The sequence below is a fragment of the Rhipicephalus microplus genome, chromosome 8, assembly GCF_043290135.1.
Source record: "Rhipicephalus microplus isolate Deutch F79 chromosome 8, USDA_Rmic, whole genome shotgun sequence".
In the NCBI taxonomy this organism is placed as follows: domain Eukaryota; kingdom Metazoa; phylum Arthropoda; class Arachnida; order Ixodida; family Ixodidae; genus Rhipicephalus; species Rhipicephalus microplus.
Genome location: NC_134707.1, coordinates 35,891,517 through 35,919,018, shown reverse-complemented (window position 1 = coordinate 35,919,018; position 27,502 = coordinate 35,891,517). Strand labels below are relative to the sequence as shown.

Genomic DNA, 27,502 nt, shown 5'->3' with positions numbered 1-27,502 from the left:
TTGGCGAGAACCAAAATTAGTATGGGAGGGTAAGGTGGTTTGACGAATATGACGCGCTAGGCAAGACGAATAATGTCACAGCCCCTTCGCGTACGTCGTCAAACACTTCCCGCCAGACAGTGACACATACCCGCGAGTGGGTATGTGCCACAGGTGATAGACACTTAGTATATGCCCAGGAACGACGAGAACACACATGGAAAATTTTAGGGCGTGGGCATTGAAAAAAAAACCTGACGTCAGCAGCGTTGACCCGACGAAAGCAAATAAATGTCAGATTCCCAGCAGGAATCGAACCCAAGCATTCTGCGTGATATTCATAAGAGATCCCCGCAAGGTATCGGAACTGCTTTTCAAATATACCCTAACATTCATGAAACGTCAATTGATGATTGCAGTGCTGGCTATTTCTATTTATAAACATTACATATGTACTGCAATATTACAGCTGTCACGTTGTTAGGTGCCTTGCACTGAAGTTGATTTATGCAGCAGTGTCCAGGGCTACCATTCCGTGCCAGTACCAGCTCTTCGAATCAGCTTATCGCTTGTGGTGGTGCTATATTCGTGGTCCTGTTGGCATCGTTTTGCTAGTGCAAACTATTGGTTATTATAAACATCTGCAACTCTTTAACTTATGTCTGTGCATGCATCATTTATACATACATTTAGCATCATTTCATTACGTGTCCTTCAGTAAAAAATTATAGCACGGTCACTTCCCTCTGCATGCTTCACATAACGTCGATACGCAAGGTACATGGAATCTCCCAAATTTGTTTTGTCTTTAAACCTCATCGCCACAAATACAAATTTTCGCACTGCCTCTGGTGCTAGTGCACAAACTTCATTACCTCACTTGAACAGCCTAAACAGTTGGAAAATTATGAAAGTTAAATGACCAAACACCATATTTTCATGTTGCTGTGGCAATGAAAATGAGAAAAAAAACTGTCAACAAACACATTTTATTCTGATTGGCGAAAAAAGGTACAACAATGGTCGATGTGCTTCAAGCAATATAACACCTATTCGTGATGCATGCAGGACCCAATAAAACACCTACGCTAACAATGCAAGTTTTTTGCATATGGAGAGAATATTTACACTGCCATTCACAAAACGTGAAAATGAAAACGCAGTTAGCTCTATCATAAACACAACAACCACACCACAAGCATTCAATGTCAAGCTCTATCAAGATATGTGCTGCTACTATTATGGCAGAGAGCACTGAAAAACCAAAATATGTGTTTCTGGTCCATTCACAAGCTAAAAAAAACAAAAAAAACTATGAACTTTGAGTTTAACTATGCTGTAAGTCAACAATTGTTTTAGCAATGTTGTATGTGCCATAAACTTATGTTCATCACATTTTATTTTCGTTGTAAGCATAAAGTGGTTGGACATTGTTGTCAAGTACTATAGTAGTATATTATGGTATACAAATAATTATACATCCCCAATCATTGAACCACAATCTCAATGAAACTTTGTGATATAGTTGAACTTTTACCACTTGACAGATTGTTTGCACACAAAAGGACACAGTAGCAATGGCATGAGCAAACACTTCTATTTTCAACCTCTTTTACAAATAACTAAAAAAAATCAACATGGCCCAGCTTCTTCTCAAATCTTTTTTAAGCAGCCTATAATGCTACAATTAAAGAAGTGCACTTGGTATGAGCCATGAGATTTTCATTCTAAAAAATGTTGCCAACTAAAATGGGTGGGCAGGCCTTATAGACATTTTTTCACTGCATTTGTAAGATTGCACATGATAATGATGTCCAGTAACGCAAAAAGTACTTCTGCCTAAATAGGTTATGGTAGCAGCACGCGAGATCAAATATATCAATAGTTTGTCTTCAAATTAGAACTCCGCCGCTTAGGTGTTGGCTTCAGCCATAAAAATTGCACTACACACACAAAAATAACATAAACACAACATACAATTTTCAAATGATCCTTAAAGTTTATGACATCAGAATGTTTTAGTATCTGCATCTAAGAATTAAATAAATAGGTCTGTTTTAAAAACTTTTTCAATATGAGGGCGTGAAAAATCCAAAGCGGGGACTGATTATCATATTCTAAACAACATGGCACTGTAGTGGTCTAGAAAGAAGTATCAAATCTCAGCTCTGCTCGGAAGCTCATTTAACGTACACATCTTTTCTCATATTCTGCGCTTCACAACATTTCAACGCGGATGGTACTAGGCATTGAAGAGTGTTAAGGCATTAATCCGCGTGAAAACAATCGGGGAGACAAAAGGTCGGCACCAAAAAGGGGCAGGGATAGTGAACAAGCTTAGGAAATAAACACACATCAATGTGGTAACTGATCCTATGATGTCATTGCTTCAGTTATTGGTATCTCGTTATTTTTTCATAGCAGTGACAATAAAGTCTTGTGCACATCAGTGACTTGAGCAAAATGTAGATATAGGATTTCATTAGGTTCTACGTCAGTTAAGAAAACAAACTTTGTGAAAAGTTCATTAGTCTGTCTGCAACAAAAAAATATGCGTGCAAGGAGCAGCTACCAGTAGTGAGCAAGTGTCCTACCATTGAACTAGCGCATTAGTATCAAGGTTGCAAGAAGGCTACATTGGCTTTTGCCTGAAACTGGGTAGCCCTATGTAACTAGAAGATTATGCTTGAGGTAAAGTTGGAGACAGAAGTTTCGTTGTGAAAACATTCAAGGCCGACTAAAACTTTAAAGAACTCACTCTGTTCTTCGGTAGGATTTGTAGCAGCTCTATCCCCGAGTATACATAGTTTTTTTCATCTCCTGTAGCTTGCAACATACAAGGCATTGTAGAAGCCCCACAGTACAACCCAAGGCAATCTTCTCGAATGATAAGAGGTTTCCAAACTTTAACAAAGTTATGTATTGATCCTCATCCATTTTTCACTTTCCCAGTGCCATGAAATGAGCAGTCTAATAAGCACTGACGTATACACTGTAATGCTCAATCAGACATTGATAATGACAGATGTCTTTCACTGTGGCAGTTGTAAAAAATGTATACTTAGAGCTTTACCAGTAGAAAGCCACTGAAACCTTCAGTGATAACACGTTTTGTACTTTGCGTATGCTAAGCTGATGGCTTCTGAGCTGTGCACAGGTATTTTCAGAACATGGAAAGTCTGCCTGATGTAACACCTGCAGGAGACAAACACACTATAGTTCAGATTAGCAAAGAGCTTAGGCTTATGGCATAGTAATACGCCTGATTCAGCAATGAGGCTATTGGTTATGTCATATTGCGTCAAAAAGCAAACTTCTTGTAACTGCCTATAACTCGATGGATACTCTAAGATATGATAAACAGCTCTAGAACAAGCCACACTTATGCAACAAGTGCTTAGAGAAAAATTTTGGAACTTCTCATATTATGCGTACCTCTATATTTCTTTTGTACACTTCTATTGCACCATACAAATGCTACTTTCAAAGGTATATTTTCATTAGGCGTGAGCAGGAATAGTCTGTGCTCTGTGGAGAAAGAATCAAGAAAAGTGAGCAAGAAATGTGAGCGTGGCTATATAAACATTGCTGTCTTTTTCACAAGCATAGGGTGAGCATAAAGGTCAATAACTACAGTGAGCTAAATTACCACCACGTACACAAATGACACGGTGATGCATTTTACACAAATTCTTATATAAACCAGAACCTTTAAAATATTCTTTTATTGAGACTTCTAAAGTGAATAGCTGAAGTAGCTTACTCAATATATTTTCCTGTGGCATATCTTGTCATCGAAGACTGTGTTCAATAAAAGACATCTGCACAATCTTCAAACTTCTCAGTAAGAATGACCCAAAGTTTGCAGTTAAGTACAGCAAAAGTGATATATGTGATACCCAGTACTCATACCCTTGTACTACTGCATTATTAGCATGTCACTTACCACAGCACTAGTTCGTAGCATTGTATTCATGCACAGCTGCCCTGCACTAAGACTGGTGATGATTGTGAACTGTCTAAGGAAAGGTGCCTCACAACAAATAAGGTCAGAACAACAGCTATCGTATAGCTTTATCAAATCAGTATACTATGTGTATACTATGTATACTATGTCACATTCTGCAACATAATACAGCACTTCACTGCTCATTCGTTCGAGCAGATTAATCATTTGAGCACAGTAGAAGCTCAGAAAGGTGATGAATTTCCACAAATATTTCTAGAAGTTCTTCAACTCTGAACATGATGACATACATGGACCAAAACTTCAAAACTGTCTGACCCCACACTTTTACATGCCTGATGTGCCTTTTGAAGAAACTAAAGACAGCTAGGTGCTCTCAATCACAGGTGAACTGTCAAGGCATGCACTTTCGTAAAGCCATATAAAAATACATGTCAGCAGCTTTAACTGCATAATTCTACACTTTCCCACAACGTCTTATGCCAACGGCTTAGCACAAAATTTGGCATAAAGGAAAATACAAAAGTTGGAAGTGAAACGCAAGGAAGAAATGAACAGATAGCTCAAGATTTTGCAAGATTTCTCTAAATCCTCTCTTCACCAGTATTACTACCCTGCAGCAATGATGAAATTTCCAATCTGGACTTCAACAATACCCCATGCTGTACCCAGCATTCTGCAAATGCCTTTGGTTAGCAGGCCAACAAAGTTAAAAGTTCACAAAAAAGCTACCACATGGTATGCAAATTACTGTAATATACTATACAAGCAAAATGCAGCAAACCATTACAACATAACATTGAGGTGCATAAGGCACTACTATCACTGCTTCACACACAGTCTTCTCAACGATTATGAAAGATGAGGTAATTACCATTGACTGAGAAGATATCAAACCTTTGTGAACATTAACATACGATTTGAAAAAGATTAACATGCATCGAACACATGGCAATTATAGCATTTCATGCAGTGCGCAAGTAAAATACCTTACTTTGAATGTAAACGATAGTCAGCTTGCCCGTCTTATGGAGTGGCGTATGACAGCATGTATAACAACCTTAACCCTTGATACAAAAATCACCTATCCAGTCAAGCTGCAAAAGCCAATGGGAAAAGCTTGTTGAATCTATGTACTATAGCCCATGTACCATGCTCAACCGCATCAAATGTATTTAAATGGTAAATAGCTTATATAGATTCAAAGTACTCATTCGTTGCAGAGTGCTAAGTGCAATATCTTTTACATTCACAACGAACAGAACTCTCAGTAAGTTCTTTCTACTCAGTTCTTGTGCGCTTGTTCTAGAAAAAAATAAACCAAGTTGCTGGAGAGAACTAATGCAAGAACGTGCTATCTCAGAGAAAAAGAATGCAATAATCACAAACATGGATTCGATAAGATTCTTTTTAATCCCTAATCTCTGCTGCTTGTGGAAACCATATTTGCCGAATTTCGTCCCTTGTTTGCACGCTAATATTTCTCTTCATCCCATCATTAGGCCTACAATCTGCAGTAATAAACTTCACCAACAATTAGACTTTAGTTAACAAACTTTTTAACGATAAATAAACTTTTTAACAATAAACTATAGTTGAACTTTAGTAATTAGGCTTTAGTTCGATTAAAATAACGCTCTATCTCTCCTAGTTCCCCTATCAAAATATGAGCACCCACGAAATTCCCAACTTGTCATTGCACCTTGACAAATTGAATTAGACCCTTGATTTCCGACCAAAATAGTCCTCCTGACAAAAACGTTATACAGGTTTTTGTATACACATATGCTTAATGACAGTGATGATTCAAGCTAAGCACTTCACACAACACAATACTCCACTTGAATAACCCTCACCTGAATCCCAGATGCTTACAAATTACATGCTTAGTTGCAAGGGCCACGATATGAATGAAACTAAACGACACGAAGAAAGTTCTCTGTACACACTTTTGGCTCAACTAGCCTCGTGAAAAGCTTGTTCAAAAGACTTAAGTCATTTGCTGCTTAAGTAATTAGTGTGTACCTCGTATTTCAATCTAACATACATAGCTAACAGCTCTCACATTTTCTGAGAGCTGCCAGATGTCTAAGCATCGACGATCTAGTCAGTACAAATAAAAATGGAACTTGCAGAGTATACGAAACATCTTACCTAATTAGTGGGGATTTCGGTGAAAAAAATTAAATGTGTGGGTCACTTGAACGAGAACTGAAAGAGCTAAATGTCTGAATAGTATAAATTTCTTTTATTCTATCATCCTTGATAGCACGATTCGTCTCTTTGAACGGCACAACTGCACATTGGAGATGCTTTTTGTATACATAGTCTTACACGGAGAGAGTAGACCCTATTGATAAAGAGAGTGGCAGACTGTTCAGTACTTAAGCGAACTTAAAAGCGATCACATCTAAAAATTTCTCAGTGCAATGTCACAGCTTATGTCACGTAGCATGGTAGCATTATAATGTCAAACTTCATGTTTAACAACATTGTTTACATTACTAACAGCTATGCAATCTATGGAAAAGAGCACAGCTATGCAAGTGAGCTGATATGGTCTTGTAAGAGCAGGTCATCATGACCTAGAAGGCATCAGAACATTGTCTGTGAGCAAGGAAAAGCACTGCTGGCAGTGAACAGCCACTAGATCAAAATTTTCAAGGAATCCGAAGATCTTCCAAATATCTTAACATTAACCAAGGAAAACTGTGCCAAGCAATAGAAAAAACAGTAGTTCAAGGGTCCTTTCACTCTGATTAAAGTCATAGTGATTTTAAACCGAATTTAAACATCCCTTTATAAGATTTTAGAGATTGAGCAATGCATCACTATAGTTCGTTCAAATCTTACATATATGCCGACAAATTCTTTATTGAGATGCATTTTGTGGATTTCTGTAGCCCACACCGAGTCCGAAAAGTTTAGAAGGCTTGGCTGCTTGTTTTGGCAGTAATCTCCATGACTGAGCATCAGTAAAAAATACATGAAAGGGCACATTAGAAAGAGATGTGATTGAGATGAAACAGGCAACACATTTGGAGAAACGTTTCACCAATTCCACTTACTTTCTAAGTTCTTTTGTGTTCTTTGAAAGTGCATATTGCAACTTTTTGTCCTATAAAGAGATAGCTGGAACGTTCACAAAACAGAACACCTTGCCACTAGACAGATGCTAGCCGTATAAGTTTGAGCGCTGTTTACACAGAGATTTGAAAAAATGAACACTGAAAACATGCACTTCCAAACATTCGTTAATCTCACAATTCGTAATTATAAATTTTACAGCAACTTTCATGGTAGCTCAATATGCTTCGAAAAGAGGAACTCTGCAGAATAGTTAAAGCATAATATCGTCATTTTAACAAAAAAACAAAATACACAAACATAGAGAAATACAACATTGTGTCGTCCATTAGGAACAAGGCCGCATGCGATAAGTAGACTAGAGTGGCCGCGCACGCCCCACACAGATGATGAGACCAGTCTAACCGGATGTCGTCCAGCCAGGATTCAGTCAGTCTAGTTGGAATTCAGAGCGAGGATGTCTGGTAGAGGCCTTCGTAAGGCTGTTCCTGACTAGGTGTGCTGTGAGCTTGATCCAGCAAGGGAGGTTTCGCAAGTTGAGGCGCTCGTGGTTTCATCGCAAATAGGCTCATACTGGAACTAAAAGAAATGGAAAGAAAGCACAATAAATTGTTTTATTCAATGGTCGTGTCTACATTCGGAGACAACTTGCTTCGTTCCAACAAATCGTGAGAATAAGACCGAGTTAGTAAGAAAAAAAAAAGGGGGGGTTAATACATGCATTCGGCACAATCAAAAAGTGAAAGATGACCTCATATCAGATAAGAGGGCAGAACCATGCATTAAAGAAATGTGGCATCTTGTGCATAGTGCGTCAACTCGTGGAGTGGCCATGAGCCCTAAGCTTTTTGTACTGCAATGCCTACCAAGCTGCTCCAAAAAAAATAGAAGAAAGCAGTTCAATACTGCAGCATGGGTTCATGGATGCAGTAAAACATCGCTGAAACAAAATTGCAAAGGTAGCTAAACTTAATGATCATATACCTTACCTCTTTATTACTCATACTATATTTTTACTTCTCACGAAGGTTGCATTTCGGCAGAGCCAAATGGTAGAGGCCCTTGTACTGTGCGATGTGAGTGCACGTTAAAAGCACCAGATGGTCAAAATTTACGGAGCCCTCCACTACGATGTTTCTCATAATCACATGGTAGTTTTGGGATGTAAAACCCTAGGTATTATTACTATAATTATCGTATCACCTTACTTCAATGTTATATCCTTATATATCTGTTACCTTCAATACTATATTGCTTACTTCATTGTTATAGACCTTACTGACACTGAAACCAGACAAAAAGTGTGAAGTTGCTGTAAAAAAAAATAGAATGAATACAGCGCAAATGCTGACTGCACACCATTGAAGAACCACATTATCGAGAAAAAAGCATATTGTTTTATTACATATTCACCACAACGAAACGAGAACAGAAGGAAGATGTTGACAACACAATGTGCTAAACATTAGCAACTTTAGTCACACAGAAACAATGACCTGTAGACATCACGCAGAATAATGGCACATTTATGTCCATACAATTTTGTCCTGATACTGCCAATGTGGGGACTGGAATGCAAACAACACTGTCACCATGATTTAGATTATCCTATTGCGATAGCAATTATATGGTTACTCTTGGCTGGATTTTGCTGCCGGCATCATTACTCATCTTACATGTATACGTAACTAGGTATATATATGTAAATGTAAAAAAGAAAAATAATCCAGAAAGAGACTCCGATGCGCGGAATCGAACGTGGGACCTCTGAATCAAGAGTGCGAGGCATTAGCCACTGAGCCACAGAGGAGCGCCACCTTCAACGTTCAAACGGCAAGCTATCTATATATACTGCTTACCACTGCTGACGGCCATCTCGGAGAGAACTATGATGTTTCAGCATTACCAGCAAGATGGCGCAATGAGCGCGCGTTGCCACATCGTCACAATGCAGCACCACGCGCTTTCATCTGCCACAAGTACTTTGTGCCACGGGGAGGAGGGGCAATGCTCACTCGCGTGCCCTTATCTCGTGGTGGGGAGAATCGTATGTCTTGGCTAGTCTTGGGCTTTCATTGGAACGATTCTGTCGTAGTCACACAGTGCACAAAGATCACTGGATCATTGCACGGTCTCCGTTTGTGAAAAGGACATGAATGCTTTTCAGACACAGCGAAGTCACAACTGAGATGCTTATTCACGTTCATCTGTACCTGTGAGTACGCTTCGTGCGTCATTTATGCATGAGAAACGTGGCACAGATTTTGATCTGCTTGCCATTCTGCATGTGACCTTCCAATTTATTGCTATCACGTTCGTTGCTTCACCTTTGCGGCAAAGCTGCGACATTTTAATCCCAGTAAAAGTTTGTTAAAGGTACAAAAATGGCGATATAGGATTCTAGCTCTTCCTGTATTGACCATTCTGATTAAGTTTCAGCACAAGAAAATATTAAAACTTATAACAAGAGATGAAATGAATGCTTCAGTCAGTTTATTAGGTGTCTTCAAACTAGTAGTAATGCTAGATTTATTAAGGCAGATTTTTTAGGTCCCCACAGGCCTTCTTCCTCGGGAGTTGAAATATGTACTGTGTGTAGAGCCTAGTAGATTGTACGTCTGACTCTAAGCCCCTAAAACTGTAGCAAAAAAACTGGTTCAGCAAATCCCACACTTGATGGACAGCAGTCTTTTCCTACCTCCGCGAACTTTGCGAGACCTTCTTTTCGGTGCTGTCCTGCTCCAAAGTACCAGACGAGGCCACAAGAGTCACCTGTCACGAAGCACACAACATGTCTACTGAGAGTAGAGGAGGGCACGACCAGCAAGGAGCATGGTCATGGGTAACGGAGACTGTTGCAATACACGAAGACGGGTGAACAGTGACAGCACCAAGTGGAATGCGAGCCTGAGCTTGAGTGTTGAAGAGCGGCTGTGTTGGCACGCGCAGAAGCATAGACTTCAAGCAAAAGAGTCGAGCTGAAAGCAAACAGTGGCTCTGGCAACGAAGTTACAGAAGTAGAGCAAAATGAACGCGTCGTGTTGAGCATGAGCGAGTGATTGTACCATTAAGAGATGAAAAGGAGGCACATTTGGCCAAAAAGTGCAACGTTGAGTTTGTGGCTGTACCCTAATGAGCAAAGCGTAAGACACATTCGGCAGAAAGTGTCAAAGAATGACACCACAGTCACAAAACAACACGAAGCGATGTTAACAAAAAAATGTAAGCTGAGAATGAACTAGTGGTGGCACTGTCATGAGAATAAAACGAGGCTGATTTTGTAAAAAGACCTTGAGTGCTGAAAAGTGTTTGTGCTACCATGACAATCACATAAAGCAGAAGTGGCAGAAAAGTGTTAAGTCGAGCGTGAACAAGCCACTACAATCTTAAGAATAATGCAAAGCATATTTTGCACAAAGGCATCAAGTTGAGCATGAAATATATGGCAGTACAGGGTAGAATAATATGACGTCATGTTAACAAAAGAAGAAGTGCGTGTAGCAGAACTCTCTCGAAATAACATGAAGCCAAGCTGATAGAGCAATGGCGAGGTGAGCATGACAAGTAGCTACACAATCACGAGTATAAGGTGAAGCACGTCTTGGAAGGAAAGCATCATGTTGGGCGTGAGCATGCTTTGTAAGAATAGCTTGCAGGACTCTTGGCAGAAACGCACCAAATGGACAGTGAAGTTTGCGACAAAGTACTGTCGAAGAATGACAGGAAGCCAAGTTAGCAGAAAAGCACAAAGTCGAGTATCGTCATAACACGACAAGAAATCACATATGGCAGAAAGGGGTGAGGTGGAGGATGAGCGATTAGCTGCACAACCGTAAAGCGATATGAAACCATACTAACAGAAAAGCATCACGCTGAGCATGAATGATTGACAGTACCAGCATGAGACCTACCCAAAGCATATTAGGTGCAAAAGCATTGAACTGGGTGCAAGCGAACATGTATGCTCGCATAAAAATAATGCGATAGTGAAATGGCAAAAAAAGGGCACAGTTCACAGTGGACCACTTCTTCAAAATAATCATCTTGTACAAGCACAATTTGTCACAAAACTGAAAAAAATGTTGCCAGCCTGCATGAAGCACAACGCTATGCTCCACTTCAGCTAGACTGTGAAAAGCATGTGTTTCGACATGAAATACCACGAAAACTCCACACAGAGATGGGGTGCCAGCTGCAGCATCAGACGCTACACTGCATTCACGGTTGGCATGTTCCATTGGTCCTGGTATGAGGCTGACTTTCTGCCCCCTCCCTATAATGTCAATGAGTGGGGGTGACTTTCGTACGTGATGGGAGACGTCAGACAAGTTACTGGCGTCAGTGGATTGTGTATTTCACCTGTTGCCGTGTCTCGCGCGGGTAGTGAATAAGTCCAGGTTGGCCCGCGACAAGCGTCCTGAATGGTCCACTTCTCTGAATTCGTACCTCCCCTCTAAGGTGACTAAGGGTCACCCCCCCCCCCCCAGCCCCTTCTGCACATGTCCATGATGGTGTTTACTACAGAGGCTGGGTGTACATTAGTAGTAATTTAAAACCTGCAGCTTACTGGCCTTTGGCAATTAATCTATGTAAATGTGGGTAATGCCACTATTACATGGTCGCAACCACTATGTCGCAGCGTTGTTGTACAAGGGATTTTCAAAACCAGTTTTTGTGGAGTGACTTGGACATCAATACGGAGGCACAGGCACACTCTAGGAGGTGAAGCTTTTGAATACATTAAGTTCTATGAAGCTTGGTCAAGCTGCACTACTAATTCTACATTATCAAAAAATTCAAATGACGGAGTCACGAATTGAATCACTTTTACTGCATTGTCTTTAGGCCTGAAATCATTTTTGTTGGTCAATTTTCATGTCCATGAAATTTTTCTGCGCATTACGAGTAAAATTGAGTTGGCAACTGTTGCTCTAAACCTTTTACATGCAAGCAAATAATGTAAACACAAAAGGCATAAAGCAAACATACTCTGTCAGTTTGCAAAATAAAATAACAAGAAAGTGAAAAAAGGATGAAAGAATTCTGTTACAGAACTTGCACGTATCAGGCAATCAAAAACTGCCCTGACCCAAAAGCACACAAACACACATGCCAAAAACATGCTGCGATCACACAGGGACCAAAACAAAAATTAAAAAATGCACTTTAGTGAAAACTAACAACCTTACTTTATTTGTTTTAGAGGCTTTGATTATCATGTGAATGACCATCATTCGTCTGCTTTTTCTGACTGTATTAAACGAGTCTTCATGACACTTTAGTGCATACTTTTTAGTGACATTACTTCTGGCTCCTGCATCTTTCATTAGAAAAGGCAGTATAAACTTTACGCTGATTGAACCTGCAAAACAAAAACTATCTGAGTGTGAAGTAATCTTTTCAATTAAGCGAGATCTTGAGAACCTGTGAACTGTCACGATAATACAGTGTGAAAATTACTGGAAGTTAGACGTCAAAGTTGTGATTGTGCCCCAAAGAAATTAACGAGTTTCTAAAAATGCTAAAAGTGGTTCATTAGGGCATTACATAGACCCTTTATGCTGCTATCCACTTAAACCTAGTGGACAGTTTCTGAAAAAAAAATTAACCATGCTTGTTCGTGGATCAATCACACTCTATGAATCATATGCTTAAAGGCATATAGTAACTTAAACCATAAAGACCCCATGCTTGAAGGAAACTATCACTCACCTTACCTTAAAGATTAAATACAAAGAATTAAGTAAGTGTTAATTAGATAAACTATAACTGTAGACTCAATCTTTTCGTTCACAGAAAAAAAAAATACGAGAATTTATTTTGCAGGTCAACCTTAAGTTTTGGAACACTGAAGCTTGTTTCAATGCCGCTGAAAAATGCGCTGCCCCAATCTGCTTCTCTGGCTACAATCTAAAATTTGATGGAAGTGCCCGTACTCTACCAGGCACTCCCATCCTGAAACTAAACTCTAGTCTCGTATGTTACAGTCAGCTGTGCATCACAATGCAGTCACAACACACCGCACTATCAACTCGTTATCCACTCAAGGATGCCTCACAAACCATACCGAGTTGTCTTCGGAGGCACTGCTAATTGCGGAGATGTTGAAGCCTGGACCTGGTCCCACAGAAGGGCACAAAACGCTCAAGTTACAATGAATGATGTCACTAAGTTGTACAGTGTAATTTTCAGCAGTCAGAAAGGCTGGCCTTTTATTTCAAATACTGTGAGATTTTTTCAACCTCTACAGCATCCAAGTCTGCTCACCAAACCGTTCCTGTGCTCACCGTGCAAAAGATGCACCAAAAACAGTGTTTTTATAAGGAGGAACTCCGTGCCAGAAACTTACTCCCCCCCATATTCAGAAATACTCCTTGATTTGAATTTGATTTGCCACCAGCTTCAACGCACCACAAACGCATGTGGAATGCACTGCATTAAAGGCAGTGGCAAGACAAGTCAAGGAGCAATTCTGAACATGGGAGTTAAGCTGTCAGAAGGAGTGGCTATGGCGGCATTTGGCCAGTGCAAAGCAGTGCCTCTCATGCACCTCGAAATGCTCGTCAAACCATTTCATAAAAAAAACTGACAAGCCAAATGACAAACCAGCATTTATAGAAATTGCACTATGCAGACACGAAAAACACTCCGAGCCATAAACAATATGTAAATGCAACAGCTGCGAATAATACAAAATAGCATTCAAAGTGCCCATATCATCACCTGTAGAGGATTCAAAAGGCCTCTTGATCTGACACTGACACAAAGCTCAAATTAAAAATAACAGTAAATTGTCATGCCATTGCCACAGCTTTGGAGAATAAAAAAAATTTCTAAAAAATCCGCATTACACTATCTACAAGCAGTGTGACAGGTGAGCACTGCTTTCCAAGAAGTATATTTTTTGTTAAGAATCATCTATTTATTGAACTATTCTTCAATACCCCAAGCAGAATATACAATAAAAGTTTGGTAATTTGGATTTAACAGGACCGGAACAAATGTCCAAATTCTTCAAAAGCCGAATTATTGAAAGTATCAAGAAAACACTAAACAAATGTTTGTGAACAATACATTTTAATTTTTTGATGAATACTTATATACTGATCTTCTTTTGTATAGGAGCAGTGTAAAAGTTGCAGTCTTTACCATCCTTCCTAAGACTTTGTTCTCATTGCAAACATGGCAGCAGACTACTGTTTGATTGACCTAAAATGTCCTCTGCACCACCTACCCTCGTAACTATGTACCGCCTCCACTGCCACAAGTGTTTGAGAAGCATCAAAATTGTAGTATATCGCCTTGTTAAGAACGCGCACGACACGAACACTCGCACTGATTCCAGAGCTCACAGAATGGCCACTGACAAGGTTGGAATGTTCGATGAGTGGTGTATTGAAGGGGGCATGTTCCAACAATGACCAGTTATTAGAGACGACTTTTCATCATAGTATCAGCGTACAGTGTGCGCTGCTTGCTCTAGATTGGGTTTGTTTCCCAACCGAATGTCCGGCTACATCAAGACTTTCATCTTGAACATGTTGACTGCTGCCAGCATGAGTGTCAAGCATTTTGTTGACAATTGAATCATGGATGATGAAACCCACACCTTAGTAAAATGCGACATAGACTTTTCTTTGCTCTGCACTTTCATTTTGCAACTTCACGAAGCTGTGGCTCTTACATAGGAACTAACCACTTTATCTATTGCTCAGACAACAAGTACGAAATGACACGTATTATGTGACTTCTCACTACGAGAGTAAAAAATGACTTCCCTTTCATAACGAGTGCCTTCCTTGGTACTTTTATACACTCCACATAATTAAATGCACATCCTCGTTATCACTGCCACTCATGATCGATCTCAATTTGACATCGCATTTGTGGATTGAGCCGTCTTCATGGCATCCATAGATCCATACTACAATTGAGCTCTTCAGAAGTTCTTGAACATTGTTAGTGGGATCCCGTCTATTTATGGTATACTGTTTTGGTAGTTGGTTCAGACTTGACCCAAATTCTTGGAAGGGCCCTTTCAACATGTGTACATTCAAACGTCATTATAACGAACCCAGATGTAGCAAAATATCGATTATAGCAAAGTATATGAAAGATAGTCTTGCAATAGATACCGTTAGGAATGCACTTTTTTAACAAATTTTTGAATCTAACAAACATATTTTCATGTAAGATGCAACTTTGTTATAATGAGGTTTGAGTGTACAATATTCAGCGCAGAGACACTCGCACCAAAATTGTGGAATAAAAACATCGCAGTTGGAGAAAGAGCTGAGGCAGGCAGGTACCATAAATGTGAGAAGAGAGCATGAGAAAAAGATATGCAGAACAAGGCATTAAAGTAATGAAACAAGTAAATTGTGAACACAGTGACATTGAGATGCCAATCCACTCACCTCCCGCTTGGTCTCATTGAAGTCGGCAGCAGTGCTGCATCGTATGAAGAGCGCCAACGTGGCAAATGCCCAACAAAAAAACACGAGCCACACAAAAATCTGCAACGAATAAAAGAGAAATAGTAAATTGGTGAGCGAAACTTAGCTTGAAACAGCATATCACATCTAAGATTGCTAACAAAAAAACAAAGAGAAGGAAACGAAAGCATTAACCCTAAGCAATCACTTCATTTGTGACTTCGCATGTCAAGGTGTGCTTATGCTTTCGCACTGTCTCTCTCTCTCTACTATAATCTTTGAGAGTACGCACTCCATTCGATCACTGCTTCTTACTGTTTTTGTACAGAAATAACTTCGAAAACAAAAGTGCTGTTGAACATCACATAAATGTGATATTTTAAAATATAAAGCAGCCGGCCACAAAATGCTACGACTTAAGGTTATGAAACAGCTCTTCAATTGTGATAATTTGAAAGACTTTATGAAAGATTGCTGCCATCTGCCAGAGTTGACAAAACTACCAAATCGGCACCACGTCAGAGCCTTGTGTCCGAACTATATTGCTGTCGATGCTGTAAGTTCTTTCACTAAATTTTTTATTAGTAGTGATAAACACTTGTTCAGTTTTTTAGTTGTTGAGCAGCCAAACTGAGACAAGCAAGAGACGGTGTGATGAAGACACGCCCAATGTTGGTCTCGAGAGTAGACACAGCTCGCACATTTCAAGCATAGAAAATACTGGTTCACGGCACTCACTATGTTGCCTCCGAAGCATACTGGTTAGATTCTTTTTTTTTTTTAATTCTTGAGTACGAGCACACTACGAAAAAAAGGCCATGTTTGTGCTGCTTTCAGTTCTGTTACTCGATGGCTATCAAGGCTTCCATAAAGGTGCAGGGTGCTTTATTTACACGTTAAGACTATTTACTCGGCAACCTCTGAAACATCCTGGGTAAAAGCTTGAGCCTGTACACTGACTCGTCAAAATATCAACTGAAATGCCTATCAAACACCCATGTAACAAGTATATTATTCAAACTGTGCCCCTCACTGAACTTCAGAGACTTTTTTAAAGTAGTCCAAGGTCGAACAATATTTTTGTGAGTGTCAACTAATTAGTGTTATTTGTCAGTCAAGCACATCAGATCACGTCTACCTCATGAAAGCAATAAGAGCGAGTGATTTATGATGACGTCAAAAGAGACCATACTAGTAAATGTATCTTTCTAATGAATGCATTATCTGGAAAGATGGAATGAACGCCATGCAACGCCATGCCACCTCAAGGCTATCTCGATGGCCAACATGCTATCTTCACAGCTAACCTCTACACACCAGCTGATGCGATACAAATAATAAATTCATGCAAAGCAAGAGTTGCTTGTGCATTACGAAACAGTTCAATACTCTGCAGAAACTGTTTTTGGCAAGTGATATATGTGTGGTGCATGCACTACGCGCTAGACAACAGGCATAAGCCGAGGAAAGCTCATGCCCAAGTTTACCCACCTTTGTTGGTACGCGGTCGGCGAGAAGCAAGGCCACTGTGTTGTCTTTCCACCCTATCATGCTGCTGGTGGTGCAACTGAAAGGACACCAAAGAGACTTCGATATAGTATGATGAACACTAAAAAGCAAACTTAAATGTATCTCCCACAACTGGTGCTATTTAGAAGGCTAAAATATGGTGCAAAACATGTGGAAGGACTAAAAAGTTGGTTGAAGGAGCATAAATACAATGTCACGAAAGTAATTTCAGGACACTTGCTAGTCATTGTTAGAATGTGGCTGCCTTCCATGTTTGATGAAATGAGTATTTTAAACAGGGCCAAAGACAGAGAGACAAGGGTAATCATTGAAGCCCCTGTGAAATAGAAAAAATGAATGATAAGTGTCTGAGCATGCAATCTTATTCGCTGACAAGGAAATGAGCTTCTTAGACCTATCACTCTAGTTTCGTTTTAACACCTTGTGATTGCAGCAAAAGCATGCACGTTTGAGTCTGTATCTCGCCCACTTTGTTTTCACCTGCCAACGTATGCATATACATGGATCATGTGCACAAGAAAATAAACTTCAAGCTGAAAGTCAGCACTGTGTGCACGTATTCTTCTCTGTCCACGTTCAGTCATGCTGTTCAAACTTAGCACAGATGCAGGCAGAAAACAAGGAAAAGCTGAAGAAGCGAAGTAGGTCGAATTAGGGCACTAGCGCTGATGCAAACTGGCGCGGTCTCTCACTTTTTCTGCATGCCCATGTTGAGGTCGTGGAAGAAGATGTTCATGCCGTTGGTGACTTTCCAGGCCATGACGAGCGTGATGAGGGCCATCACCCCACTCAGCAAAGATGCCGGTGCCACTATCTTCCACACGTGCACGATGCTGAGCCAGTCACGTGACACGTTGGTGACAAGGAGAACGATTGAAAGAAACAAAATTCCCAGTGAAACAGTGGCGACAACAAGGAAATGCTTTTGTTCAAAATGAAAGCAGTAGCAATATAGAGGTTTTTGTAACATGGACAGACGTCGAGTATTTAAAAAAGTCTGGCTAAGTTTAGCCCTCCGGAAGTAATGTTACGACTTTATTTAGTTAACTGATCCTAATGATACGTCCAACATTACAATGGAACGTTGGCAACTTGTGCTTTCTACGATGACAGAAAAAATAGGGCTTATTTATTATAAAACCTTACTGCCCTCTCACACTTGTCTCTTGTTCAGGGACAATGCATCATGATTACAAATCATGATCAATACATCATGATCAACACACTTATCACATCATGATCAATACAGACGTTAAAGAACTGCAATATACTCTACACATCTGGTCTGACATTTGCAGCAATTCTGCCAACTATGTTCAGATACGCAGCAACTTCTGCGGTTGTTCAGCTAGTTTGATAAAATAGCACAAGAAAGACTATATATCAACAGGAGAAACAGATAGCAGAGACCTTTGAGTTTAAGGTCACATGATGACCTTTCAATCAAAAATGCTTTAATATGTTATAGACATGTGCTCATGAAAATCAATCACACCGCATTTGGACATAATCAGTTCTCACGGGCCGCTTATTGACAGGCCTGCGTGAGCTTGAAATGCACATAATTCCATCTGTACAACATGATATGAACACACAGTTGACAGTCGTCACAGTGGCAATGACACAGACGAGAACAATTCGTTATGCACTGCATGTGAATAAGTCAGACGGATACCACAGAAGACTTGAAAGCTGGTTAGAAAAAACGTGGACAGAAACATTGACATAGTGAACTTTCTGCCCCTCCTTAAATTTAATTGAAATAATGAATTCTCACTGTTCAGAAGCACCAAACTGTAAAATCAGCGCTCAGATCAAACTCAGTTTTTTCAACTTCAAATACATATGTGTAATGCAGCTCAATATCAGTGCCTAATTCCCCCGCAAGCATTCAAGTGCCAAAACAGTGAATGATGTGACACATTCAAGAATTTACATTCCTATATTAAATATTATAGGCTGAGATCTGTGCATTTTTTATTGCTAATAACTGCACATTATTAATGTCTAAATACTAGGCATCTACAATCCAGCTTTGTCATGAGTGGCTTCACCACCTGTAAAAGAGTACAGCTGTCTGGTTGAGCTATAATTTATGCTGTAAGGTTCAACTTGATGCGTAGATGCTCCCAGTCCAGAAATACTTGGACTAAACGAGTATCGCAGAAGAGAACACGCTAAAGCCAAGTGAGATGATTGGAAATGGTTGACCAAGACATGTGAGCCTGCTGGGACTGAAAGAACACATAACAATGTTCGCATCTGCAATCGTAACTAAACCATTTGGAACTATTACCATACAGGTCATACTGGTCCACAAAGGAATCAATATAGTAGCTATAATGTGCTCTAAAAAAGCTCTAACGAGCCTTTATCCACCTTATGGTTCATCTTGGCAACCAAAGGGAGAGTTGGACTAGTTGGTTTGTCTTGATATTGAAACAGCGCAAGGGACGAAGCACAAAGAAAGGCTTGACAATACGAGGGTTGACTGACCACTGTTTGCTTTATTTAAGCCAAACAAAAAAAGAAAGGGAAGATAGAATAAAAAATGTGCGTGCGTAACCTACACACGTGATGAAAGACTACACTCGATAAGATCATTACATCTTCTCCAAGCATATCAGTTCGCAATCGTGTAACGCCATTGATGGTGGGCTAGCCCGTGTGTCACCATTAGTGCAGATATCAAAGGCTTCAGCTATCTTTCTTATCTCTTAGCTCGTTTTGTCAAGTCTTTCTTTGTGCTTCGTCTTTTGCGACGTTCCAATATAATTGTCTTAGAAACAAATGGGTCAATTTCTGCCAAGGCTGCTCCACGTTATTTGATCTTAAATAAAACCTGATCATATTGCACACAGGTAGCCAGGATGTAAGCTAGGGTATTATTCTCTCCAACTTTTTAGTAAGTAATGTTAAACTACATAACCAGAATTGAGCTTGCAAGAAACTACAATGATCACAATTGTCTGCTCATTGGTCATAATGCAACTGCATTGTATTTTTGGGAGCCTGTAAAACTTGACCCTTTCAGGCACTAGTTGTGACAAGCTGTCCATTAATTTACCAATTTCACACAGCATCATTCTAAAAAAAATTATTATTCAGTGTCAACAAAATATTATCATAATACTTATATCTGTTTATCTTATAGTAAATATTGTTCAGCAATTTGTAATTACTTATCCACTCCTCTGGAAGTCATTCATATACTGTTTTTGAATCAATTGAATTAAACCTGAGAACTGAAATATAGCACAATTTTGTTTGAATTCATATGTTGAGCAATGTTGAATTATATTTTTGATGTGGCTCGTGGAAGGAAACAAGTTCAATAACTTGTTGAGCACGGTAATGTCTACAGAAAAATGATGATATGGAAGAGTGCACTGCAAAATTAAAGGCACCTTGCAACACTTTTCCAAGCAGCCAGGGAATGGATTCACTAAAAAAGCTTACTGTCTCATTAAGTGACTGCCGCAAAACTTTTGAGAATTCGTCCAGCACGAGCGTAGTTGCAAAGATTTCTCACACACTGACATTTGTTTCTCTTCTCTCGTCACGATGCAAGGACTGGAAGCTAAACAAGGAGGGTTGGCACGGGAGAAGAAGGTGCAACACACGTGCCTCGTGACGTTGACTTTCGGCTTTTCTTCATGAGCCTGGCTTTTCAGTGCAATCGCATGCACACACGTAGACATCACAGCTTTTTACAGTGGCCGCAATAACCGTCGAGCTCAAATCAGCCAATGGCGTGGTACCTGGGCCTATGGTGCAATTTCTGAGTATATAGCATCATTGGTAAAGAGAAGACAGGTGACTTTAAGTGCTTTTGGAGAATTTCATATGAATTCTAGGCCGCATACAGTGCTATATTATTAGGCTCGCATGTTCTTGGGAGCCTCGACGACCAATCGGCAGCGTTTTCTGACCATGCTCAAAAAGTGTTGCTGGACAACTTCAAGTTAACTTAAAACATGTTTATCATGCAACAGCTTCAGTTGATCCAAATCTGAATGAACCTTGCTCTTTCTCAGTGACTAGTCGACAAAACTACCACAAGCATGTGTACGCAATTGTATACAAAGCGCATCAAAGGGTTCAACTGCGTGACTAGGTTTTCAAGTAGTGTCATCAGCAACGCAGGATGACCAGCGCCCCGCCGCGGTGGTCTAGTGGCTAAGGTACTCGGCTACTGACCCGCAGGTCGCGGGTTCAAATCCCGGCTGCGGCGGCTGCATTTCCGATGGAGGCGGAAATGTTGTAGGCCCGTGTGCTCAGATTTGGGCGCACGTTAAAGAACCCCAGGTGGTCAAAATTTCCGGAGCCCTCCACTACGGCGTCTCTCATAATCATATGGTGGTTTTGGGACGTTAAACCCCACATATCAATCAAATCAACGCAGGATGACCTCACAAAATAATTAAAAGGGAGCTGCGAAATGAAAAAGTGTCTGTGCTCGGATGCCGATGCGCAACGAAAAAAGAAAGCATTGACTTGGCTGCGTAACCAAGGAAAAAAGAGAAAAAAAAACAAATTTTAGAACAAATACAACTTGCACACTTGAAGTTCACAAATTTGTGCACGCACTCATGGCTACAAGGACAGTTTGATAACAGAAACAAGGAGGGGAGAGAAGACATGCATTGTTAAACAAAAATAAAGAGAGAGAAAGTTGCAGTGGAAGTTACATAAAGCAAAACGTGGGACAAAATAAGGAACGGCGAAAGGTGCTGGAGGGTCAATGCAGCATGCTACTCTTTTCTCCCCCACATGACCTCCAAGAAAGCAGGCAATGAGCGAACATTCCAGTCTCCAGTGTGTTACCTCATCATCGTGTGGCCGTTTACTGCGTAAATTTCACTGAAATGAAAGGGGGACATTAGAATATTTCTTTTGCATCAAACAATACAAACATCACCATTTAACAGTCAAAGAGCAGGACCACTTGGGAGTAAATGCAGGGTAATATTAATGCTTAGGGCTGTGCGTCCTGAAATCATGACTTGATTAACTTGGGAGGGAACAGCTACTACAGCAGCCAAGAAGCTATAGCAGGGATCTCAAATTCACTTCAGCCAGCTGACTGGAATCACGAAATTCGGCGCAACAAGGGCCAAGGAGAGTGAAGAAAAATGGGGTGGACCAGTGGTGTAGCCAGAAATGTTCCTTACAAGAGAGGGGTTCAAACATCCTTTACGTACATTCGTACCTGAGGTTTATGTGTACTTGTATATATACACAAGCTACATTGAAAATTTTTGGCGTGAGAGAGATGGTCTGAACCATCTCACCCCTCCCCCCCCTGGCTATGTCCATAGAGCAAATATTGCAATTTGAAAGAACACTTTTCTCATATCTCACATATGGGTCATGCCTGAAAGGAATCTAGTGTCAGGTTTTGACAAGGAAACTGATATCTAGGATGAATAACATTCTTAACTACAGTTTTTTTTCTACAATGTTTCAGCACAGTGAACCCATAGGGCCCCTCAGGAAAAAAAATGCCTAGGCACCAGTTCTTATACCCCTGACTTACATGAAGGAAGCCATGTTAATCTAAATGGGTAACAAAGTAATCTGAGTACCATTTTACAAAATCATGAAGGTTTATCTTTTGTGATGACACGGGCAATAGGGAAAAGTTTGTTGACCATGTGCTTGAGATCCCTGAACTATGGCAACCTGCTGATGTGCACATGGTAATGGGTTTGGCAACTAATGGTGGGCTGCATGTACACAGGTGAATAAAGCAAAAAAAAAGTATGCATGTATAAAAAGCTTGAATGGTCAAGAATAATCCACAGCCACGTAGTATGCTTTTTCCATGAGCTTGTTCTCTGAACCTAGAATTTCTTTGCTGAAATCAACAGGTGTTGAACTAATGAATCACATCCCACTAAAAAGTTTGTATGTGCTAATAAACCTGAACAAAGGTTATGATTGTGATGTAACAACCCTGCTATAGGATGCTTTCATCATATGTTAAAATAACAGATGCTGCTTAAATTATTCTGGTTGCTCTAATTTTTGGTCCCCATCTGCTAACTGGTTTTAAAACAATAAATATGATAATTTCACATTGCATCACATTTTTTCTTTATGCAATAAGAAGGCCACCTTAACGAGTGCTAATCAGCAGCTTTTTGTTACCTCCCAAGTGCTCCTTGCTCTGTCGTCACAGCAACTGAGGGACACAAAAAAAAAGTCAAACTGAGTGACATAATGAAATGTTAATTCTTCCTCTAAAGTATGGAAGAGTAACTGCCGACTGTCAAATGAGAATACCTTGCTCTAAATTCATGGCAGAGCTGGTGAAGATCCTCCTGATACAATGTTTCACAAAATATGCAAGATGTCAGATATCAACCGTTACCAAATTTAATGTGTAGCTGCTTTGAAACTGAAAGCTGTTACTAGTACAGTGAGCTTTGCCGCCATTTCCGATTTTGCAGATCTGCAAGAATATTTCCTGAAGTCACTCTAAACAAATGATGAGCTAGACAGCTGTGTGCCTGAACAGATGATGCGCTCGTATTTTACCTGTCAAGTCATACTTTGCTTAGTGCTACAGCATTTCAGTAGTTTTCAGTACTCACGAAGCTTACCATCCCTGTATCCAGTACATTTAGACTGCTTGTATAAATTGCAGAACTGGATGGAATAGTTTTGTCCTGTGATCTACAATCACAAAGGACGAAGCCGACTGATGCCGAACTGCCTCACATTATACAGAGATGTGGAGAAAGATAGGCTCTCTGCTCCGTTCCCAGTGGTTTGTTATTCGTACACCTTGTATCAAAGAAAAAAAAAAGAAAACAGTTTCATCTTCAGGTCCATGCTTTCCAATACATACTCTGCTTGCTGCTACAACAGGTGTGTCTTATCTTACTGCCGTAGTGGTAGAGCTGGGCTTGGACAAGAGCAACTATAGGCCCTGATGTATGTCAACAGCGAACAAGCAACGCTACCCTACTGCGCGATCTTTAGATAGGTGTATGGTGTGCGTTAGTAAAGTTGAACAGCAATTTCGAAGCAGGAAGTCGAATGGTAGTGCATGAATTGCTCGTTCTATTAGCCTTAATTTCTGTGCAAGTCAGACTCAAACAATCGTATTAACACCAAATGGATTTTGCAAAACTTGCAAATATTTCCTGCAGCTTACGGAAGTCACAGGTCTTGTCAGGGCAGAAACTTGTTGCACTATTAAACGTTACTTCAGTACTACAACGGATGCTCCCTATGTTCTCTACATTTCAATTTATTGCACAGGATTCAATAGTCGACAGCCTCCTTATCCTGTACCTCGTACAAATTAGCGGTTTGTGGAGTTGCCACACCCGATTCCTCATGCTTTTTTCTAGTACCGGGTTCACACCACAAGACAATTGCTTCCGATGACATCTCTTTCCGTGTATACTGATTGGATGGTTGAGAAAGTCTGGCAAGCAGCCGAACAAACAAGATTAAAAGCCATGCATAGGGACACTGCCACGCATAGTGGCTACCTAAAAATATCGGGCTTAATGACTCGTGTATAAAGCAGTCAAGAGTCGCAATTATTAACTAACAACATGTTACAGGGAATCGGATGCCGTTTTTTGTGCAACTTTCATCTACAACTCGTTCCTTTTTATTCGAGAAACTTGTCACCATAAGGTTGCTCATATTTACAAGTAATGAAAACATTAGCTGAAACGCATATGGTTATATATACAAATTGTGACATAGGCACATGCAAGAACAACAGCAAAAAAATAAACAGGGGCGGATAATACTGATACATATATATATTACAGAAATAGGATCATTTTTTTTTTGCCTTTGTTACCAATAAACTGTTTCGTAGGCACGCATGTAATTTTATTGATTGTTTTTTGTACGGTATCGGAAATGAATAACAGGCAGTTTTATGACAGGGTGCACAACGATCATGTCTATTGCATGAGTATGCTACTTCTATCGCTTATCGTGTATACCCAGGAGGTAAATGCTTGAAGCATGCGCAGTGGCGACAATTGTGAGCTCAATGCTTTGCGTTAGCGTTTGTTGCCACTACGCATGCGTCATGCGATAGCTTCCTGGACATCCACGTTAAAAGGGCCCTGCGACACCTTTGGGACAGCCTTGTTCAACACCGGAACGCTTGTAGCGTTAGTTAGTGAGACGAGTGAAACAAGAATTACGGAAATTGGTGCACAAAAAGTGAAGTTATGAGTCCTCAATGTTGAAAACTCGAACAGACAATGATGAGAAACCTTCTCTTTCGCATTTCACTAGCCTGCCGACAACAGACCACTTCCAATCACAGGGCGCGTCTCATATAGACATACCGGAAATGTTACCTCATGGAGGCCTTCTCACGATACCTCGCTACGAATCTTTTATACAGTGTCATTAGCATGGTTACTACGAACCATGTCCGTAGGGTAGAAGATGCTCCCTTGGTCAAATTGTGTAAGGTACACACATACGCTTTGGGAGAGGTCACCTCTCGGCTTTCTTGCAAGACGCCTTTTACAGCAACGCCAGTGCCCACTGCGTGCCACATTTTTTTCTAGCTGAAAAAGAGGGATTCGTTTCCACTTTTTGTTGCTGGCGTACCATAGCCTCGTTCACAGGCTAGGTGTTGTGTTCGTTGTTCTGAAAATACATTGTTTATTAACAGGAATGAATTTTTTATGAAAAATTGTAAAAAAAAGTTTTTGCTGTTTTTAACACTAACTCATGTGGCCTGGCTACCACCATATGAATATTGGACGCGATTTATCGTGTCAAGCCAATAAAAAACGAACGGTCGTTGTCCTCACGTCACATAACATGACGTGACTTCGCACAAACAAAATAGCCGATGTGTGTCGCCGTAGTCTGAAATCAAGGCAGTCTGACTCGTGAATCAGTATTATAACAGCGTCGGTTTCGGCGTTGCCATTTGCGCAACAATATCGGCTCATTCCACAGCACCAGAAGAGTGTCGCAGAGCCCCTTCAAGTGACGGAAATAGCGTGCGCACGCAACGAATGCTATCTTTGCGTGCGCCTATTATAAATCTGCCCATATGTAATTGGCAGTGGCAAGTTTATTTGTTATGATTGGAAATGTCGGTTAAAACTTGCAGCGATAACGCTGTTACTATTGAGTTCCAGCTGATGCTGTCACTTTCTGCGGGTAACGTGCACCACGGCTGCGCAACGACTGACCTGTCATGCAGCTGAGATCCGCGGCTAGGCGCGCACATGACGAAAAACCACACGGCGACGATGCTGTACACGAAGGAGGCGAGCAGAGCGAAGGTGACGTAATTGCACAGCGTGTCGCTGCTCCACTCGATGCGGGTGTAATCGATCTGGCACTTCCCGGTGGACGCGTCCACGTCTATCCAGGGTTTCGTGAACAACAGGCACTTGTCCACCGTGGTGTGAAGCCTGGCGTTCATTTTGCGATAGCACACGAGAGCAGCGATGGAGGTTCCCATCGCCAACAGGTAGGCGAATACGTGCGTGGCTCGCCAGCCAGTGACGCTACTCTGATGTTCCGGCATCGTCGAAGCCTTTGCGCCAAACACTGCACGATGGCTGAAGCGATCGACGAAGATCACGGGATGTAAACACACTTGCAGCTGGGTGCGCCCGAAACCGCGTTGAAAGCTGCCATCACAGCTGACGACAGACTGGATCGGCTTGGATCGGCGTTGGATTTGAGACTACTTTGTCATATTTGGTTGGTTGCCAAATTCCGGCTTTTGTCAGCTCAGATTGGATCAAATGTCTGCCACGGCCTTTTTAATTGGCCTAAAATACCGCTATTAGAAAAAAATTGGGAGACCCTTAATCTTCGCCTTTAAGAGCTGAACGTGATAGTGAAATCCGGCCTCTAGTGCACCCTTCAACCGCTAAGTGCATACTTATTCATATGTTTTGTTACATGCACACGCACGCACACAAACACGCACACAGTAGATTGGACCAGCGCGCGCCGAATGGGCTCGTTTTCGTCGTGACAGCTGTCAAACAAAATGCGTTAAATGGGTCCTGAAACACTTTTTCAATTAACCATAAAATGAATTCATTAAAAGAGCTTGTATCCTCACTGATTCAACACCGCCAAATTTTTAAGAATCTGTCATGTGCGAGTGGAACTACAAAGGTTTGTCGCATGCTGCAATTGAATTATCTCTTCAAGCAGGAAGGGGTGGCAGGACAAAGAAACTACTGCGCCTCGTGACCTTGAGCGCTTTTTTTTTTTCTTCGGTGTGATCGCGCGCGCACGCGTTAAATTACTGTATATCATGGAGGAAGGAAAGGTAAGGAAAGGGCATGCCCAGCCGGCGCAGGGCGTAAAAAATGCGGCGGAAATTACGTCACGCGCGGCCATATTTACTGGGCACAATGGCGGCGTTTTTTATTATTGATATAGTGCGGTGCGGCACCGTTCAGGCGGTCCAGCGGCGGTGCGCGCGTTTTCATGGGCCTCGCACCTAACCGTGGCGTACTGCAGGTGTTCG

General features: G+C 40.8%; 1 protein-coding gene across 4 annotated transcripts; it reads right to left on the bottom strand.

The window, feature by feature from the left end:
* Positions 1–952: 952 nt before the first annotated feature.
* Positions 953–26,670, bottom strand: LOC119164378 (uncharacterized). Of its 4 annotated transcripts, XM_037416553.2 has the most exons (7): positions 26,199–26,670; positions 21,826–21,861; positions 17,691–17,831; positions 16,960–17,035; positions 15,451–15,549; positions 9,732–9,805; positions 953–7,612 (listed from the first exon to the last, which is right to left on the bottom strand). In XM_037416553.2, exons 1-7 carry the CDS (start codon positions 26,537–26,539, stop codon positions 7,480–7,482), a joined length of 900 nt encoding a protein of 299 aa, XP_037272450.2. In that variant the 5' UTR covers positions 26,540–26,670; the 3' UTR covers positions 953–7,479. The 4 variants fall into 4 exon arrangements, with proteins under 4 accessions (XP_037272450.2, XP_037272454.2, XP_037272451.2 ...); XM_037416557.2 differs by lacking the exon at positions 9,732–9,805; XM_037416554.2 differs by lacking the exon at positions 21,826–21,861.
* Between the last annotated feature and the right edge of the window lie 832 nt (positions 26,671–27,502).